We start from the raw sequence: 19,826 nt of genomic DNA, 5'->3' as shown, positions 1-19,826 counted from the left end.
AATTGGCTTCCTATTTTGCAACAAAGCATCCTTCACTCATGCTGCCAAACATACCCTTGTAAAACTGACCATCCTACCGATCCTCGACTTCGGCGATGTAATTTACAAAATAGCCTCCAATACCCTACTCAATAAATTGGATGCAGTCTATCACAGTGCCATCGGTTTTGTTACCAAAGCCCCAAAAACTACCCATCACTGCGACCTGTCCGCTCTCGTTGGCTGGCCCTCGCTTCATACTCGTCGCCGAAACCCACTGGCTCTAGGTCATCTACAAGACCCTGCTAGGTAAAGTCCCCCCTTATCTCAGCTCGCTGGTCACCCCCAAAACCAATTCTTCCTTTGGACGCCTCTCCTTCCAGTTCTCTGCTGCCAATGACTGGAACGAACTACAACAATCTCTGAAACTGGAAACACTTATCTCCCTCACTAGCTTTAAGCACCAGCTGTCAGAGCAGCTCACAGATTACTGCACCTGTACATAGCCCATCTATAATTGTTAAGGGAATTTTTATCAATGATGACTAATTATGTATACATTTCAATCAGGACTGACTAGTCCAAATGCTATTATGTACTGTACATATATGAATTCTCTCTCTTGCTCCCATTCCCAATTGTATATAATATAGTCAGGAGTTTAGTAACAATGACGGTCTGTTCCTTTGTACAAATGAATGAACTATCTCCAGACTGTCTAGAATGCTGATTTATACTGACTGACCTTGGCTTCAGGCGAGGAGGGAAGGCTCGAGAACTATAGGGCCTCTCTACCGGTGTCATGAAGAGATAGAACATTTAGAAAACGCTGACGTCATTTTCAGTTTATAACCTGTGGAAAAATGTGTATGTAACCAGTACTCTCTTGAATTAAACGCTGTTACCTGACTTAAGACCGGGGCTCTGTCCATTCTTATAAAAATATTGGGTCTTATAATCCCTTTAGAATGCATTGACAGAGTAATGAATTCTGATTGGGAAATAATACAGAGGAATTTAGAATTCCACTAACAATAATTTAGCCCAAACAACTACCTCGCCCCCTACTGTATTTATTTATTTATTTTGCTCCTTTGCACCCCATTATTTTTATCTCTACCTTGCACATTCTTCCAATGCACGTCTACCATTCCAGTGTTTTACTTGCTATATTGTATTTACTTCGCCTCCATGGTGTTTTTTTGCCTTTACCTCCCTTATCTCACCTCATTTGCTCACATTGTATACACACTTATTTCTTTACTGTATTATTGACTGTTTGTTTTACTCCATGTGTAAATCTGTGCTGTTGTATGTGTCGAACTGCTTTGCTTATATCTTGGCCAGGTCGCAATTGTAAATGAGAACTTGTTCTCAACTTGCCTACCTGGTTAAATAAAGGTGAAATAAAAAAATAGGCAGAACCATCAATGAACAGCACCATGTCAGAGTCAAGCAAAGTCTTTGTACACTGATGATTTGCTCAGAGACGCCCAAACAACTTGTCCAGGTTTGTCAAAACAGGAACAGTGAGCTCCAGTGTTAATTTGAAATGGTAGGTTATGTCCATTAACATTAAGAGAAACCATTGGCTCTTCTCTTCAAATCACTGAATTCATACTGAAGCAGGGGAGTCGGGCGCTTTCATTGTTGATTCTGAGGGAAATTTCCCACTGGCCATCCTCTGTCATTAACTTGTCCTCTTTGTCCATAGGGCATAAGTGGCCCCGGGGAGCATTTCCAGCTCCGGGCGAGTGGTACTGTGGCTGAGTTTCCTCTTCCTCTGCCAGACCCAAAGTTTCCTCTTCCCCTGTTGTAACCTCTTCCTCTTTCATTTCCCCCACACTGCAAACTCACAGGACCCAACTCCCCACAGGTTCAGCATTGAGTGTTGTTCCAGTCATGAAAGGCACTGGCGGGCCCACCTCCTCTTCCAGTCCATGTTTGCGGGTCACCAAAATGCTGAGTGGTGAAAAGCACATACCCTGCAGGCACCAGGTTCACAGGTGTGACTAATGTGACTGTGGGGGAGCTGCAGGCTTTGGTTGTAGTGAGCCTGTAGAAACAACTTGAGCAGATGTCTAAGGTCTTCCAGTCTGTTCCTTTTTGTGGAGTGAGTTGGGGTGGCGAGGGAAAACTCCCTCCAGGAACGGTGCCTTGTTTTTTTTCCTTTCATACAATTCTATTGTTCTCATGTCGCTTATTGATGCTGTTGTGTCATCCACCTCCTTCAGAGTCCCCTTAAGGATAATTGTGGTTGCTTCTCCATTTTCTTCTGTCAGTGGTATGAGAGGGTAGATCTGTGTATAGTCACCCAGGGGTCCTCTGGGTTGATTCTCATACGGCAGCAGGGCGGTGAGGAGTACTCCTGTTCTGCCTCTGTCCTGACATTTTTCTTTGCTTCTGCACTCTATTGTTTCCTCCAGCTTTAGATTGGTCACGGTAGCCTTGTTCATGAAGGTCTGTCCCTCCAGCATCATCATTCCCATCACAGTTTCTGATGCAAGGGCACTTCTCTTCATGCCCTTCTCCTTGTCCATGCTTCCTGTCTGAATGATCTCCTTGACTAAATCCAACCTAGTCTGGTTGAATGAACCAGCCATTAAGATATCTATTTTCTCCTGCCATCTCTGTCCAGACATGTCATTTCTTAAAAGTGAACATAAATTCCACAGCAGGAAACTTATTTTGCATATATTCATTCTGGTTTGACTGTGCCATGGCACTCCGTCTTTTTATTTAGATAGTCTGCGTGTAATGTCTTTTCCGATTTCTATAAGGTTATCCTAAAGTGGGTGTAATATGTATGATTGTCCCTATAAAAAATTGTTCTCCATTTCCTTTCACTGTGTGTTAAACAACAGTGGGCGATACTGAAATCCTAATTCTACTCTCACTTACTCCAGGCAATAGTAAATGGTTCTACAAAACTCAAATATACAGTGCCTTGCGAAAGTATTCGGCCCCCTTGAACTTTGCGACCTTTTGCCACATTTCAGGATTCAAACATAAAGATATAAAACTGTATTTGTTTGTGAAGAATCAACAACAAGTGGGACACAATCATGAAGTGGAACGACATTTATTGGATATTTCAAACTTTTTTAACAAATCAAAAACAGAAACATTGGGCGTGCAAAATTATTCAGCCCCTTTACTTTCAGTGCAGCAAACTCTCTCCAGAAGTTCAGTGAGGATCTCTGAATGATCCAATGTTGACCTAAATGACTAATGATGATAAATACAATCCACCTGTGTGTAATCAAGTCTCCGTATAAATGCACCTGCACTGTGATAGTCTCAGAGGTCCGTTAAAAGCGCAGAGAGCATCATGAAGAACAAGGAACACACCAGGCAGGTCCGAGATACTGTTGTGAAGAAGTTTAAAGCCGGATTTGGATACAAAAAGATTTCCCAAGCTTTAAACATCCCAAGGAGCACTGTGCAAGCGATAATATTGAACTGGAAGGAGTATCAGACCACTGCAAATCTACCAAGACCTGGCCGTCCCTCTAAACTTTCAGCTCATACAAGGAGAAGACTGATCAGAGATGCAGCCAAGAGGCCCATGATCACTCTGGATGAACTGCAGAGATCTACAGCTGAGGTGGGAGACTCTGTCCATAGGACAACAATCAGTCGTATATTGCACAAATCTGGCCTTTATGGAAGAGTGGCAAGAAGAAAGACATTTCTTAAAGATATCCATAAAAAGTGTCGTTTAAAGTTTGCTACAAGCCACCTGGGAGACACACCAAACATGTGGAAGAAGGTGCTCTGGTCAGATGAAACCAAAATTGAACTTTTTGGCAACAATGCAAAACGTTATGTTTGGCGTAAAAGCAACACAGCTCATCACCCTGAACACACCATCCCCACTGTCAAACATGGTGGTGGCAGCATCATGGTTTGGGCCTGCTTTTCTTCAGCAGGGACAGGGAAGATGGTTAAAATTGATGGGAAGATGGATGGAGCCAAATACAGGACCATTCTGGAAGAAAACCTGATGGAGTCTGCAAGAACCTGAGACTGGGACGGAGATTTGTCTTCCAACAAGACAATGATCCAAAACATAAAGCAAAATCTACAATGGAATGGTTCAAAAATAAACATATCCAGGTGTTAGAATGGCCAAGTCAAAGTCCAGACCTGAATCCAATCGAGAATCTGTGGAAAGAACTGAAAACTGCTGTTCACAAATGCTCTCCATCCAACCTCACTGAGCTCGAGCTAATTGTACTGGTATACTAAGGGTTGTACATTTCCCACACTATCCTATGGTAGGAAAGTGTCACTAACAAATATGTTCAACCTTTTACTAAAATGCCCTACTCCTAACTTTTAATTCCACCATTGGGCCATTACCTAATAAAAGCCCCTTTACAGGCCTTTGCAGACATGGTGAGCGTCAGCTTGGTTTTATTTGACAGTCAGCCGTGTAATGATAATGGTGTAGCCTTTCCTACCTATTATCTAACTTGCAATAATGTGTGTGTGTGTTGTATCAGTTTTTATTATTCTCATATGCCCACAAAACAAAACCTCCTCTCCACCAATTCCACTTAAAAGACTCCTTAACTATCCTTCTACAAGTAATTATAGGTCGTATTTCAACTAATACAAAATATGTTGAGGTTATTACTAGTTCCTCAGGGTGAGGGGAATATACGGCTTATAGGTATTATCTTTATCAAAACCGCCTTTTCTTATACAATGACAGAACTCCTTCCTGCCACCCTCACTCCCAAAAATCCCTTTCTTATACTATTCCAATTTAGTGCCTTTATCTATATATTGTTCCTCGTCTTCCTCCTTATCAAAAATGTACTGATAACGGCTCTCAGTCCTCAGACCAAATAACCAGTTCTCAATTTCTTTATCTCCCCACCCACTGCGCATTTCACTCACACCAAACACATTAAGACAGACAACAGTTTATTTATATCTCCCAGGTGTCCCATAGGTTATCGCCTGTGTCAGAACTGTTCTCTCAGATACAGCTTCTGTCCCTAACTAAACAACTTATCTCAGGTGTCCCATAGGTTATCGCCTGTTTCAGAACTCTCACGCTAGACACAGCTTCTGCTCCTAACTACTCTTGAGTACCCTTCCAGAAAGTTACCCCAGCACCCCCAACACGCAAGAAGGCGAGATACTCCTCTTAATACATATAACACACATTGACATACAACAATTACCACACATTCATTGACTTATACATGCACATTTTAGGTCCCTTTGTTTTTAAAATTACAAGAGGGAGGCGGTGCTTTTACATACCAGCGAAACACTGAACACCCACTTCTTATAAATTACAGACTTCGATATAACAGGTGTCTGCTTACCTTACAATTTGGTGATCAGAGAAGGGGGTTCAGGTTCGATCCAAGTAGCTTTGCACTCACTCCCTCCTGGCAAGGTTGCCAAATGTTGGCTCCGTTTTTCTGTGCTCCATTTTATTTACTTAACAAATAAGGAACACTCAAAATGTGCACTTATAATTCAATACAATTTTAATCAAAATACCGCTGTCGACAGAAGTCAAAGATCAAACATCACACATACAACTTATGTCTCTCCTGAGTTCTGCAAAATAGGAAAAGTCCCAAGTTATTTTTATTAAGCCGAAGTCCATCCCTAGTGATGTCACTGCATACATCATTACCTTCTACTCATCAGACCAAGCCCATGCATACACAGCTATGCAAACTTGCAAGAGAGCTACAATAGTTCCAGTGTTTTCTAAGGGCTCAGCAGTAAATGTCCACTCCCCAAGTTGATTTATAGAGGTATGTCTGACTAGTCTCTTATCTCTTTTCACTCCCTGGCAGGGTTCTATATCTAATCTCTTTTAGCCTAGAGGTGCCTTCTCACAGACACCCTGCAATAATTCACACATCTCTCAGACCATTTCTTCATAAGAGGCAGAGACTGTGGAACAACATTAACCTTACAATGAACATATATTGTTAATCTGTAGGCTAGGACCCTATAAATGTGGAGGAGGTTTCCCATAGCCCCTCCCCTTCTATTAATACAACATAAGCTTAATAAATTATTATAAAGCATAATCAATTATTATAAAACATCAAACATCTGGTGCAGCCCCTGTCATGACGCCAATTAGACCCCATCAAAGGCCCTAAAAATTGTCAAAGACTCCAGCCACCCTAGTCATAGACTGTTCTCTCTGCCACTGCATGGCAAGCGGTACCGAAGCACCAAGTCTAGGTCCAAGAGGCTTCTAAACAGCTTCTACCTCCAAGCCATAAGACTCCTGAGCAGCTAATCAAGTGGCTACCGAGGCTATTTGCATTGCCCATTTTCTGCGCTGCTTCTACCCTCTGTTATTATCTATGCATAGTCACATTAATAGTTCCACCTACATGTACATATTACCTCAATTACCTCGACACCGTTGCCCCCGCACATTGACTCTGTCCCGGCACCCCCTGTATATATCCCCGCTATTGTTATTTACTGCTGGTCTTTAATTATTTGTTATTCTTATCTCAACATTTTTTGGGCTATTTTCTTAAAACTGCATTGTTGGTTAAGGGTTTGTGAGTAAGCATTTCACTGTAAAATTTTATTTGACCTCACTAACCGTACTTTTTGTGACGTGAATTGAGTATATAGTATGCTTATTGGTCATAGTATGGATATAGTTAGTATGCCGGATGTTGTAATGAATTTGCCAAAATAAGAAGTATACATGCAGAGGACACTATTTCCGTACTTTTAGGGCCCATAATTAAATTCTTCAGAAAATGGTTGTGGCTTCACAACATTTTCAGATTTGAAGAAAATGGCGGAAAATTTGCACCAGAAGTCCGACGAGAGCGAATTCAAATTCTTTGAACTAACTAATGACAAATGTAAAGAAAATGTTGGCTAACAATGTGTTAGCCACGCTATCCTTTGAATCACATAGCATTACAGCAGTATGTACCAGTATGTTTTTAAAATGTTATTTAACTAGGTAAGTCGGTTGAGAACAAATTCTTATTTACAATGACAGCCTAGGAACAGTGGGTTAACTGTCTTGTTCAGGGGCAGAACAACAGACTTTTACCTTGTCAGCTTACCTAATGTTAGTTGGATACTAATACATTGAACATGCCAGGCAGTTTATTAACTCTTATCTAACTAATCAACATTTATTGACAATTATTCACATCATACTTAGCTAAGTGGTATAGTAATTGTGTGTTTCAATGGACATGGTTAATTCTGGCTATACACTCCGATTTCAAAGCACTCTCACGCACTGTTGAATGGTGAATATGGTTGGTGTCAGTGAACATCGACAAAAGAAGCGGAATAAAATGTTGCCAGCAGGACAGTTACAGTAACCAACACTTTGGATAACATGAAAACAGCCTTGCAGCTATGCTATGACAAGTAAAATGGTCAGTGTTGTGTTCTCTCATTTGTGTCTGGAAGTAGCAAGCCAACGTTAGCCAGTTAGCTAACGCTGGACGCTCGGAACAATCGTACTACTTGGCCAGAGCATCTTGTGTGCGCTTGAGACGCTCCGAGAGTAAAACGCTCTGAATTTACTATCTGACAACGCTCTGCATTTACGAACGCCCAGAGCGCACTCTGGCACTGCAGGTTTAATTTAAGTTTAGCTAGTCATTTGTTATGCTAACAAGCTAGCTAGAAGTTACATAGCAACAGCATCAACTTCCGGTAGACAGGCGAAGCTCTAGTACACTCAACTGAAACAATACGGTTTGTTTACAGTATACTAAAATGAACAAATAGTATATAGTTCGTAGTATACAGTTGAAGTCGGAAGTTTACATACACTTAGGTTGGAGTCATTAAAACTCGTTTTTCAACCACTCCACAAATGTCTTGTTAATTTTAACAAACTATAGTTTTGGCAAGTCGGTTAGAACATCTACTTTGTGCATGCCACAAGTAATTTTTCAAACAATTGTTTACAGACAGATTATTTCACTGCATCACAAATCCAGTGGGTCAGAAGTTTACATACACTAAGTTGACTGTGCCTTTAAACAGCTTGAAAAATTCCAGAAAATGATGTCATGGCTTTAAAAGCTTCTGATAGGCTAATTGACATCATTTGAGTCAATTGGAGGTGTACCTGTGGATGTATTTCAAGGCCTACCTTCAAACTCAGTGCCTCTTTGCTTGACATCATGGGAAAATCAAAAGAAATCAGCCAAGACCTCATAAAAATTATTGTAGACCTCCACAGGTCTGGTTCATCCTTGGGAGCAATTTCCAAACGTCTGAAGGTACCACGTTGATCTGTAAAAACAATAGTAGGCAAGAATAAACACCATGGGACCATGCAGCCATCATACCACTCAGAAAGGAGATGCTTAAGGATAACAATGTCAAGGTATTGGAGTGGCCATCACAAAGTCCTGACCTCAATCCCATAGAAACTTTGTGTTCAGAACTGAAAAAGCGTGTGCGAGCAAGGAGGCCTAGAAACCTGACTCAGTTACAGCAGCTCTGTCAGGAGGAATGTGGCAAAATTAACCCAAGTTATTTTGGGAAGCTTGTGGAAGGCTAGCTGAAATGTTTGACCCAAGTTAAATTGTTTAACTTCTTTCAGATCAGCGTCCCACCTTGACAACATCCGGTGAAATTGCAGAGCGCCAAATTCAAATTACTATAAATATTTAACTTTCATTAAATCACAAGTGCAATACATCAAAATAAAGCTTAATTTGTGGATAGATGCCGTGTCAGATTTCAAAAAGGCTTTATGGCGAAAGCAAACCATGCGATTATCTGAGGACAGCGCCCCGCATACCAACACATGAAAAACATATTTCAACCAGGCAAGTGCGACACAAAAGTCAGAAATAACGATATAATTCATGCTTTACCTTTGAAGATCTTCTTTTGTTTGCACTCAAAAATGTCCCAGAAAAATCACAAATGGTCCTTTTGTTCAATAAATTCCTTCTTTATATCCCCAAAATGTCCATTTATTTGGCACGTTTGATTCTGAAATACACCGGTTCCAACTTGCCCAACATGACTACAAAGTATCTAGTAAGTTACCTGTAACCTTGGTCCAAACATTTCAAACAACTTTCCTAATCCAACCTTAGATATCCTAAAAAGTAAATAATCAATAAAATTGAAGACGGAATATACTGTGTTCAATAGCGGATAAAAACAACGTGGAGCGAGCACCAGTTCACGCATGCCACACAGAAGAGTCCACTTGCCTTGACACTCACAATGAACAGCCCCACTTCTTCATTTCTCAAAAGAAAAAAAAATCTACCAATTTCTCAAGACTGTTGACATCTAGTGGAAGCCATAGGAACTGCACCCAGTTCCCTCATAAATATAGTTCCCCATAGAAATCTAATTGAAAACACAGTGACCTCCAATTTTGTTTTTCCTGGATAGTTTGTCCTCTGGGTTTTGCCTGCCAAATAAGTTCTGTTATACTCAGACATCATTTTAACAGTTTTAGAAACTTCAAAGTGTTTTCTATCTAAATATATATGCATATCCTAGCTTCTGGGCCTGAGAAACAGGCAGTTTACTTTCGGCACACTTTTCATCCGGATGTGAAAATACTGCCCTCTATCCCAAATAAGTTTTAAAGGCAAAGCTACAAAATACTAATTGAGTGTATGTAAACTTCTGACCCACTGGGAATGTGATGAAAGAAATAAAAGTTGAAATAAATCACTCTACTATTATTCTACATTTCACATTCTTAAAATAAAGTGGTGATCCTAACTGACCTAAAACACTAGGACACTAGGATTAAGTGTCAAGAATTGTGAAAAACTGAGTTTAAATGTATTTGGCTAAGGTGTATGTAAACATCTGACTTCAACTGTATACTCATTAACTATGTAGTATACAGTATGTTAGTATGGGTTTTCGAACACAGCCATGGTCTTTTTTTATTATTCACTTTATTAAGTACCATACTGAGTAAGTGTGAGAAAAATATGCTGGCCCACACTAACATGCCACTCCCCCTAGCTGTGTTCTATGGCGCTGCATTGAACATGTTCTCAGAGACCTGCAATGAACACGTTCTCAGAGAAAAATGCAAAGTGGAAAATGAAAACCATTTATTTTGGAAAAATGCATCAGTGTCTGATAAAAAAAAATATGTTCATGAAGAGTTCCTTTCAAAGGGTCTCAACTGTGTATTGACGACCAGTGAAGATCTAGAAGGTGTTATTGGTGGCATTCCTCTGCAGAAAATAACGTTAGCTAGTTAGTAATGCAATTATCTAATGTTAGCTAGCTACAATAAGGGAGTGAACGTTATTTATAATAAGGGTTACTTGAAGAAAATTTGATCTCTCTGAAATGAAAATGGACGGCCCTCTGTTCAGCAAAATATATTTCACCTAAACCCTCCCTGAAAGCTTAAAAAAAGTGACACTTTTTAATAATTAAAACAAAGTGGATAGCAGAGAACATGACTACCACTTACCATCAATTCTTGGACAGACCAGAGCCCATGCTGACTAGACCGGGCGGGCGGGCGGGTGCTTAAATTTTTTCCATCCACACCATATGCGATCAGGACACGCAGTTTTGGTATTTGATTAGGATCCCCATTAGCTGTTGCAAAAGCAGTAGGGATCCACACAAAACATGATACAGAATGACATAATACAGACAAGAACAGCTCAAGGACAGAACTACATAAAAAAACATTTAAAGGCACACGTAGCCTACGTATCAATGTATACACACAAACTATCTAGGTCTAATAGTGGAGAGGCGTTGTGCCACGAGGTGTTGCTTAATCTGTTTTATGAAACCAGGTTTGCTGTTTATTTGAGAAACTTGAGATGGAAGGAAGTTCCATGCAATAAGGATTCTATATAATACTGTACTTTTTTTGAATTTGTTCTGGATTTGGGGACTATAAAAAGACCCCTGGTGGCATGTCTGGTGGGATAAGTGTGTGTCAGAGCTATGTGTAAGTTCACTATGTAAACAATTTGCGATTTTCAACACATTCATGTTTCTTATAAAAAGATTAAGTGATGTCAATCTCTCCTCAACTCTTAGCCAAGAGAGACTGGCATGCATAGTATTTATATCAGCCGATTACAAATAAGAGCAAAACGTGCCGCTCTGTTCTGGACCAGCTGCAGCTTAACTAGGTCTTTCCTTGCAGCACTGGACCACACAACTGGACAATAATCAAGATTAGACAAAACTAGAGCCTGCAGAACTTGCTTTTTGGAGTGTGGTGTCAAAAAAGCAGAGCATCTCTTTATTACGGCTAGACCTCTCCCCATCTTTGCAACCATTGAATCTATATGTTTTTACCATGACAGTTTACAATCTAAGGTAACGCCAAGTAATTTAGTCTCCTCAACTTGTTCAAATGCCACACCATTCATTACCAGATTCAGCGGAGGTCTAGCACTTAAGGAATGATTTGTACCAAATACAATGCTTTTAGTTTCAGAGATGTTCAGGACCAGTTTATTACTGGCCACCCATTCCAAAACAGACTGCAACTCTTTGTTAAGGGTTTCAGTGACTTCATTAGCTGTGGTTGCTGATGCATATATGGTTGAATCATCAGCATACATGGACACACATGCTTTGTTTAATGCCAGTGGCAGGTCATTGGTAAAAATAGAAAAGAGTAGAGTACCTAGAAAGCTGCCCTGCGGTACACCACACATTGACATTAGAGATGCTTATATTAAAGAAAACCCTTTGAGTTATATTAGATATAATATCTCTGAATACACAATATGGCAGAGGTTGAAAAGCCATAGCGCTTAAGTTTTTTTTTTTTCTTAAGTTTCAACAACAGGTTATGGTCAATAATATCAAAGGCTGCACTGAAAGCTAACAGTACAGCTCCCACAATCTTCTTATTATCAATTTATTTCAACCAATCATCAGTCATTTGTGTCAGTGCAGTACATGTTGAGTGCCCTTCTCTATAAGCATGTTGTAAGTCTGTTGTTAATTTGTTTACAGAGAAATAGCATTGTATTTGGTCAAACATAATTTTTGAAATGCACCTATTTCATGAAAGTTGCCAATCGCAATATCAAGTCAAGAGAAGAAAAGGCCTGGAAGGAAGAGAGATGACTAGAAACGATTCGGTTGACTGTTTTATGTGTGGATTAATTGGTGGAGTACAGGACCTTGTGGATTTCAGGTAAAATAACAACTCAATGTTTATATCCCAGGACAAATTAGCTAGCAAGAGCAAGCTAGCTAAATAGGACAAATTAGCAAGCAACAAAAAGCTATCTAAATAGGACAAATTAGCTAGCAAGAGCAAGCTAACTAGCTAAATTGCCATAAATGTTTAATGCTTTTCGACCTGTCCCCAAATTAATATAATTGGTTAAACGTTTGTGTTGATATAAAATCTGAGCATGGTACTTTCAAAAGTTTGGCCTACCTTTCCACCCCAGACAGAGTAGTCCTACCAATGCAGAAAAATGTAAGCGTTAACTGCTTGCTACTCTTCTTCCCAACAAGAGGTCACAAGTGTTTCCCTAAAAGCTGTCTGTGTTTAATCATCTTTTATTGCACAGAAAATGAATGGCTTAATCAACTGATAGAATACTTCTGAAGGAAAGTCATTGTTTTGTTTCCTCAGCTATAGGTTGTAGCTCAGCCTCTGAATGTTAACGAAACAATGATATCACGTCTTTCCCGGGTATTTTACATCTTGTTTGTAGTATAAAGCATCAAAAGGACAGAAGCTCTGTTATAGATCACTTCATATATTAGGATCCGTTTCATTTTCTTCCAAGTCTTAAGCTGACAAGCCTGTGCTTTTTGCCATTTTCTTTAATAAAAGGTAGGCAGGCCTATGGCTCTCATACCCCCTCAATTCGAGTCTTGGTTTTAACTTAACAGCCATTCACTGACACAGCAATTGACCAACAAATATATGGATATAGCAGCCTGTAGCTTAATTTCCTCTGTCAAACAGGTAGGCCTACCTCTTATTTCTTAAATAGGAAGAAATAGGCTCCAACACAAAGCCCTCTTGTTGTTAGCAAAGTCGGATTAAAATGAAGACTGTTGAAATTAATTATGCCTACTCAAATTTGCCTACTTTCATCACCATGAGCTGTCCATGTCCGATTGATTGCTTCCAGTTTCAGCACCACAACGTAAGTTACTTGAATCTGGATATTGTGAGGTAAATAACTCAGATAAATAGGCCGACATCACGGGCAAAAAATAATCCATTATAGAAGCAGAAAGCTATCAAAGTTAACCTCCGGTCCTCCTTCTCACTTAACGCTCTCCTTCTCAAACTGAACAGAACATAGGCTATAGGGTAGTCCGCGCGCAAGATATTGCATTTTTGGACTAGGCCTAATAAATATAAAAATCAGAAGAAGATTTTACTCCCATCGTAGCCCTTGATATTGAGTGCCCAGCTGAGAATCAGAGATGAGGGGTGGCATCGGCCTAGTAAGCAACTAATTCAAAATCAGATTTAATAAATTACAAATTACATGACCCTCCCCTGGATTAGAGTATATATTTTTTTTTAACTAAACCTTCCCCTTCACTGAAATTGAAAAAGCATGACCGTTCCCCATTTTCCTCCAGTTACAGATCTAGAAAAGATACTATGTATGTCAATTTTATTTTTTGCATTTTAGCTAGCCCTAAGCCTTTATCTAACCTTAATGCAATTCTCCTAACCTTCTACGTTAATTCTCCTAAACTGCAAACTATCCTAACCTGCTACGAAAGGTCAATTTTGACATAAGCTGATCTCTACAGTTCGTCAAAACACATGAGCTAGCCTATACTGCCCTCTGCTGCATATACAACATACTAAAAATGATCTGTCTTATTTATGTACAGTTGGTAATGTAGCCTTGATGTAGGCATTTTCCTTGTTCCTGGATTAAAAGTGCACTAAACATTTTTACATTCCCCTACTCCTTATGGAATAACATTATTTTGGACCAGATACAGTCTGGTTTACAAGTTGTAATGAATTTAGCCCCTAAAATGCATCGCAACCAATAGTGGACAATGCTTCATGCTTTGATTGTTCAAGAAAAAATGTATCATGATTACAGGTTGATATTGACTTCCGTCATAGAAATGGCACTCCACTGCACCACAATGACAACGAGAGCCACTATTTTAATACAGGCACAGAAACAGCAGCTAGACAATATTATATCAGCTAGTTCAGTGAGGACTGCTTGAGAGTGGCATATGATCCCTCAGTATAGCAGAGCCATGCTCAAAAGAGGGGGCAATATGACAGAGGCAACAGAGAATCCGTTCGCTTCGCTGCATTATTCCAATGTTTACCTCACCATACTGGCACTGTTCTGCTTCAAGCTCTTTATTAAGATAAGCCTCAACTGCCTCTCCTACTTTTACATCATCAGAGGGAACCGCAAGGAGGCAGCCAGGATATCTGCAGAGTTCTATGATTTTGGTCAAGGACACAGTGAGTACACACATCTCTCTATTACATTGATCCATTGTCCAAAAAAAATTGGAACATTGGAATACTGACTATATTCAAATGATCATGCTATTTATATTTGCCATTGCATTTTGCCTTGTAAACTGAAGAGTTCATATTTAGGAAGAGATTAACTGATGGAATGGAAGGGTCTCCTGTTTTATGATTAGGCTACACACTGAATACTGAGAATAACGCATATACTCACTTTATTGACCTTAACATGAAAATTACCTGAAACGTGTCTGTGTATACACAGTCCATACTGGTCAGTTCAATTTCCACCCTGCTGTATTAATAGAACGGGAACACGCGGTGCCTCCCCACCCCCTTGCCCTAGTTTCCATTCCTGACTGTCGTGTACTATTGCTCCCGAAAACCCTTCTCCTTGTGCAGGGTTACATTCGGCCACATTTGGCTCCATGAGAACTACAATTCCGACCCTGTCTTTTAACGTTTAAAAAAAAAAGTCAATAGTCATCGCTTCAAAACAGTTTTCGAAATCAGCGAGCAATTATCTTTCAAATAAAAAAGTCATACTTACTGTAGAATTTGTGCACAGATCCACAAGCTGTGTGGTCCTCCAGTTGACCAACTACATTTCCTCCCTGTTACGCTTACACACAGGTGTTCAGAGCACGCTAGATAGCTAACTAGAACAGGTGGCCGTCTATGTCTTCCATCTGGCTTCCGTAAACAAGCGATGTAACATGGAGATATGGCTGTGTGGGAACACTAACCCTAATCAAAAAATAAATAAATAACACTAACCCTAACACTATGAAGATATTTAGAAATGTAACCTTTTGTCTTTAGAAAATTATTTCGCGCTGATATGAAAGATTTTATTTATTATTTATTTTACTAGGCAAGACAGTTAAGAACAAAATCTTATTTTACAGTGACAGCCTACCCCGGCCAAACCCAGACAATTCTTGGCCAATTGCGCAACGCCCTATGGGACTCCCAAATCACAGCTGGATGTGATTCAGCCTGGATTTGAACCAGGGACTGTGGTGACACCTCTTACAGTGCCTTAGACCGCTGCACCACTCGGGAGCCCAAGATACATTCCTTATGTTTCCAAAAACGTACCACAAGTGTTGCATGTTAATGTTTAGAGCAAGTTTCAAGGCTCTTAACAAAACTCCCCCAGTCAGAAGATACTATCGTCAATAGGCGCTAAAGCAGTTAGCGTCTACGAATAAGGTATGTGTACTGTAGACAGACCTGCAGACCAAAACAACACTTAAACTTCTCAGTGTCAGTGACAGACAGTGTGCCAACATGCTTGGTCCATGCAAAGGGAGCACCAATGCAGCAAACAGCAACACAAAGTAAAATATTGTTGTGCGTCATTAAAGGTCAGTGATGTAGTTCACAGAACAAGTTTTGTTTCTGACTTACAGTGGCTTGGTCTTTGATTGCTACATCAAGCAGGTTATTTCAAGATAACTTGAACCGAGAGTCAAGTGATTTTACGGCTATTCCCAGTGTAGACATATTGGCTCAGTATGTATTCATCCCACGATTGGACTGCATGGAACTTTAGTACTTTACCTCAAACTAAGAGAAATAGAATACAACATTTTCAGCAGTGTTATAGATCTGTGATATGGAGGGAGGCAACAATGATGATGCAGTCTGGAACACATCTGGCATTATTCTGGATATTGACCCAGGTGTATGCATTTGCCCAGTGAAATGGAATCATTCATCAAAACTGTAAGACTGTAAGTTGTTATGAGTGACATAAGCATTTATGTTTGCTGCAGGGTCCTGGGCAGACCGCTCACCCTTACATGATGCTGCATGCCAAGGTCGTCTCTTCGCCCTGAGGAATCTCCTTTTACAGGTGAGCCAAAGGTAATCCACTTCAGTTCAGTGTGTGCACCCACTTACCTTCTGCAATGTACTATGGTCGTGTTCTGCTGCTCCCACAGGGCCACAATGTAAATGTGGTCACTATAGACCATGTGAGTCCTCTCCACGAGGCCTGCTTTGGAGACCATGTAGCATGTGCCAGAGCTCTGATCGCTGCAGGAGCCAATGTGAGTCACTGAAGAAGATACAGTTATAATCAAGAATACTATATTTTTTTACGAAACAATAATAATTATTAGTAAATAATGAATTAAGAAATGTGTCAATAAGGCTTCTGAAAATACTTCTTGTTCTCTGTAACTTGTTATTTTTCCTCTGCCCCAAAATGGTGCTATGTTATTCAGCTAAGCGGTCAGAGTTAACATGAGACTCTGTGCAGGTGAACGTCACCACCATTGACGGGGTAACTCCCCTGTTCAACGCGTGCTCAGTGGGTAGTGTATCATGTGCAGAGGTCCTCCTGGAGAACGGGGCCAAACCCGAGGCGCTGGTATTTCAGCCCTCGCCCATTCACGAAGCCAGCAGTAAAGGTATGCTCAGTACCTGTATCACTCCAACATCCTTATCTTAATTCATCTAGTACAAACCTTTAAGTATGCTTCACAGACTTTTGGGCTGTATTCTAACTTGGGATTGAGGCAAATACATTAAACGTAAAAATCTGAATCAAAATGTCACCGATCAGAGTACAGTATTTGATGTAACAGTGCATGTTTGAGATACACAAACATAATTCAAGTCAGAGTATGTCCCATAATGCTTAGAGGATATTACGGGTGCAGAAATAATTAGCTAAGACACCCACCGCAGTAATCGGAAAGACGATCCTAATGACTCCCATGTATGTGCCCATTGTGGGCAGGCAGCAGTGAGTGTGTGGAGACTCTAGTCAGATGGGGAGCAGATGTGGACTTTGAAATTCCTCACCTGGGAACACCCCTCTACACCGCCTGTGTCTCTCAGGAGATAGAGTGTGTCCGGAGGCTGCTGAGGGAAGGTGAGGCACATGCACCTCTTCTCTGCCAAAGCACCATAGCATGATGGGAGAAGGAGTGAAAACTAGTGGTAAGATTATTACTGTCTCCCAAAGTAGTGAAATGTACAGTACATGTATAACACTCTCACTATGCAGTAATAGCTTGGCCTTGGTGGGATAGCTCGGAGCATCTGCTCTTTTCTACACCACTAATATGTTGCACCCACCTGCATAAAAGTGTACACAAGTCTAAATACATCATGTTATACCAGTGATAGAGTACTCAAATCCTGTAACTGAATGACCAAGGACTATTAAATGTGTATTAAATCCATAGTATGCTTACCTTGGTTTCCCTCCACACAGGAGCAAATGTACAGAAAGGTATATATATGGAATCTCCCTTACATGCTGCCGCTGAAAAGGACTGCATAGCCATTGTTAAGCTGCTGTTGGACTTTGGGGCAGATATCAATGCCAGGAACATGGAGTTCCAGAGGCCTGTGGAGGCCGCTCCCCCCAGCAGCCTGACAGAGGGGTTCCTTTTGGTCTATGAGGGTAAGTTCTATAGTTTTATCCAGTCATCTTTTGAAATTCGTAAATTCCTATATCCAAAGTCTCGTAGTGTTTTTGCTTCATTCCCCAAGTCCAACTAACTTTCCATTATATTATTTAAACAAAACCATCAAGATATTTTGTTTCCTTTTTTCAGCCACGCCCCAACCACTGAGTCAGCTGTGTCGCCAGCGCATCCGTGACTGTGTGGGCCGCGACAGGTTTCACCTCATCAACCATCTACCCCTGCCCAATCCCCTCAAGAACTACCTCCAGTACAGATGATAACCAGAGAACGTCACAATTTCAGACTCTGTGGTGGTGGCTTCTTCCATGTGTCAATCATTCATGGGAACTCAACAGCCTGCAATGGTTGAAGGAGCACTTTTGACACAACTGGCACTTTAAGGAATGAAATACATACTTGATTTAGCTTATACTTGATTTTAGTGTGGTTCACAAGATCAAATGCTCAAATTTGGGATTGGAGCAATGACCAACAACCATGGTTTGCTATGAACATTTTCAAGGGAGAGATTCATGTAAATCCAGAGCTCAATTGTAAAACACACTTAGAAAATGAGTGCCTCTTTTCACTATTTAGTCAATAAAAATGGCTGGCACATATGCTCATACATGTACAATAGCACAATTTAAAGTGCATGTGTTTTATGGAAACATTTGCTTAATTTTGATTATTACACTATAGTGGTTTATCACCTTGTTCTATGATTTACGTTAGACCTATGCATTGGCAAAACTTGAAATTCACCAAAATCCTTACCAATTTGGAGAACAAAACAAACATGCATTCATATCCTCCAAAATATAGATATACATTTGATTGCTTGGTGTGTTTTATTATGTGCAATATCATTGTCTGAGCTGCGAGCTATTATCTTATTAAAACGCTTTGAATTCAAGGTTACACTTTGCATTTCGCAAGTCTTTCAAAAGCAAGCTGCTTTCAGTGCGTGGCAACAATGTACCTTCCCGTGAAAACATTCACTTTCCCGAGAGAAAGGAGAAGTAGGGCCGTTGCCATAGAACTGTTGATCAACGTGAAATCTATCATATCATATGGGCTAGTAAAGCAGGTTAACTTAGCTAGCTCGTTTACCAAAACAAGACTCAGTATTTTATAGCAACAACTTTAGCTAAATACTGAATAGGAAAAGTAACAGCAACAGTAAATAATATTTTCGTGTCATGTCATAAGCATGTGGCTGGTTCATAGAAGCTACAGCTGATTGGCTAGCTAACAATTACTTATGCACAGCCTACCGAAAAAGACAGAATTGCCACGATAAGTTCTCAAGTGGGTGCAAGGCCTAGATTTGTCATCTCCTCCAAAGAATATGCTCAAGTGAGTGTACATTTAGTTGCATTTTTTTTTCCCACAGACATTTTACAGTAAGGTCTTCACTGTAGGCTTTCTTTCAATTCTACTCACTTTTCCTTTTTTAGAGTCATGTGAATCATCCATTGGGAGCAAAGTCGTATGTTTCAGGGTGATTGAGGTGCATCAGACAGACACTCGCTGTTTACAAACGAAAAGGCCAGGAGATGCAGCCGTTTGGTGTGTATTTGTGAGAGATGCCTCTGACTTGCCTCTGACACGATGGCTCTAATAAAAGTACCTCTATACCTCTATGAACTAATAAAAGCACATCCGTTCTTAATAACTATCATGGAAGGTATTACCTAGTTATTCACTAGTCCATTACACTTACAGTAGCTCAATCATTAGTATTTGCTCTAAAATTACAATTTCAGCTGGTTACCAGCAGGTGGCGGTGCTGTGACTGGTTTAAAATCATAGGCAAGGGAGTTTGAAAATCAAAGCACAACCAACGGCAATTTTGCAAAATGCATGCTGTATTATAGCTCCGTGCTATCTATTAACATTACAGTTATAACATACACAGCTTTTAATCAAATAATGTGAATAGGACATTTGTC

At 40.2% G+C, this 19,826-nt stretch overlaps 1 protein-coding gene and 1 long non-coding RNA gene across 3 annotated transcripts in view; one reads left to right on the top strand and one right to left on the bottom strand.

Moving 5' to 3' along the window:
- Positions 1 to 15,330, bottom strand: part of LOC110505122 — a 73,234-nt gene extending 57,904 nt beyond the window's left edge. Inside the window, exon 1 of the long non-coding RNA XR_002470686.2 lies at positions 14,994 to 15,330. This is a non-coding gene — a long non-coding RNA (uncharacterized LOC110505122). The remainder of the gene's footprint in view (positions 1 to 14,993) is intronic.
- Positions 14,146 to 18,792, top strand: LOC110505121 (ankyrin repeat and SOCS box protein 5). Of its 2 annotated transcripts, XM_021584108.2 has the most exons (7): positions 14,146 to 14,431; positions 16,225 to 16,304; positions 16,393 to 16,500; positions 16,713 to 16,863; positions 17,196 to 17,330; positions 17,676 to 17,867; positions 18,022 to 18,792. In XM_021584108.2, exons 1-7 carry the CDS (start codon positions 14,191 to 14,193, stop codon positions 18,147 to 18,149), a joined length of 1,035 nt encoding a protein of 344 aa, XP_021439783.2. In that variant the 5' UTR covers positions 14,146 to 14,190; the 3' UTR covers positions 18,150 to 18,792. The 2 variants fall into 2 exon arrangements, with proteins under 2 accessions (XP_021439783.2, XP_021439784.2); XM_021584109.2 differs by lacking the exon at positions 16,393 to 16,500.
- The last annotated feature ends 1,034 nt before the right edge of the window (positions 18,793 to 19,826 follow it).

Source organism: Oncorhynchus mykiss, chromosome 31, assembly GCF_013265735.2.
Source record: "Oncorhynchus mykiss isolate Arlee chromosome 31, USDA_OmykA_1.1, whole genome shotgun sequence".
NCBI classification, from domain to species: Eukaryota; Metazoa; Chordata; class Actinopteri; order Salmoniformes; family Salmonidae; genus Oncorhynchus; species Oncorhynchus mykiss.
The sequence above is the reverse complement of the archived record's forward strand: the minus strand, read 5'-3'. Positions and strand labels throughout refer to the sequence as shown.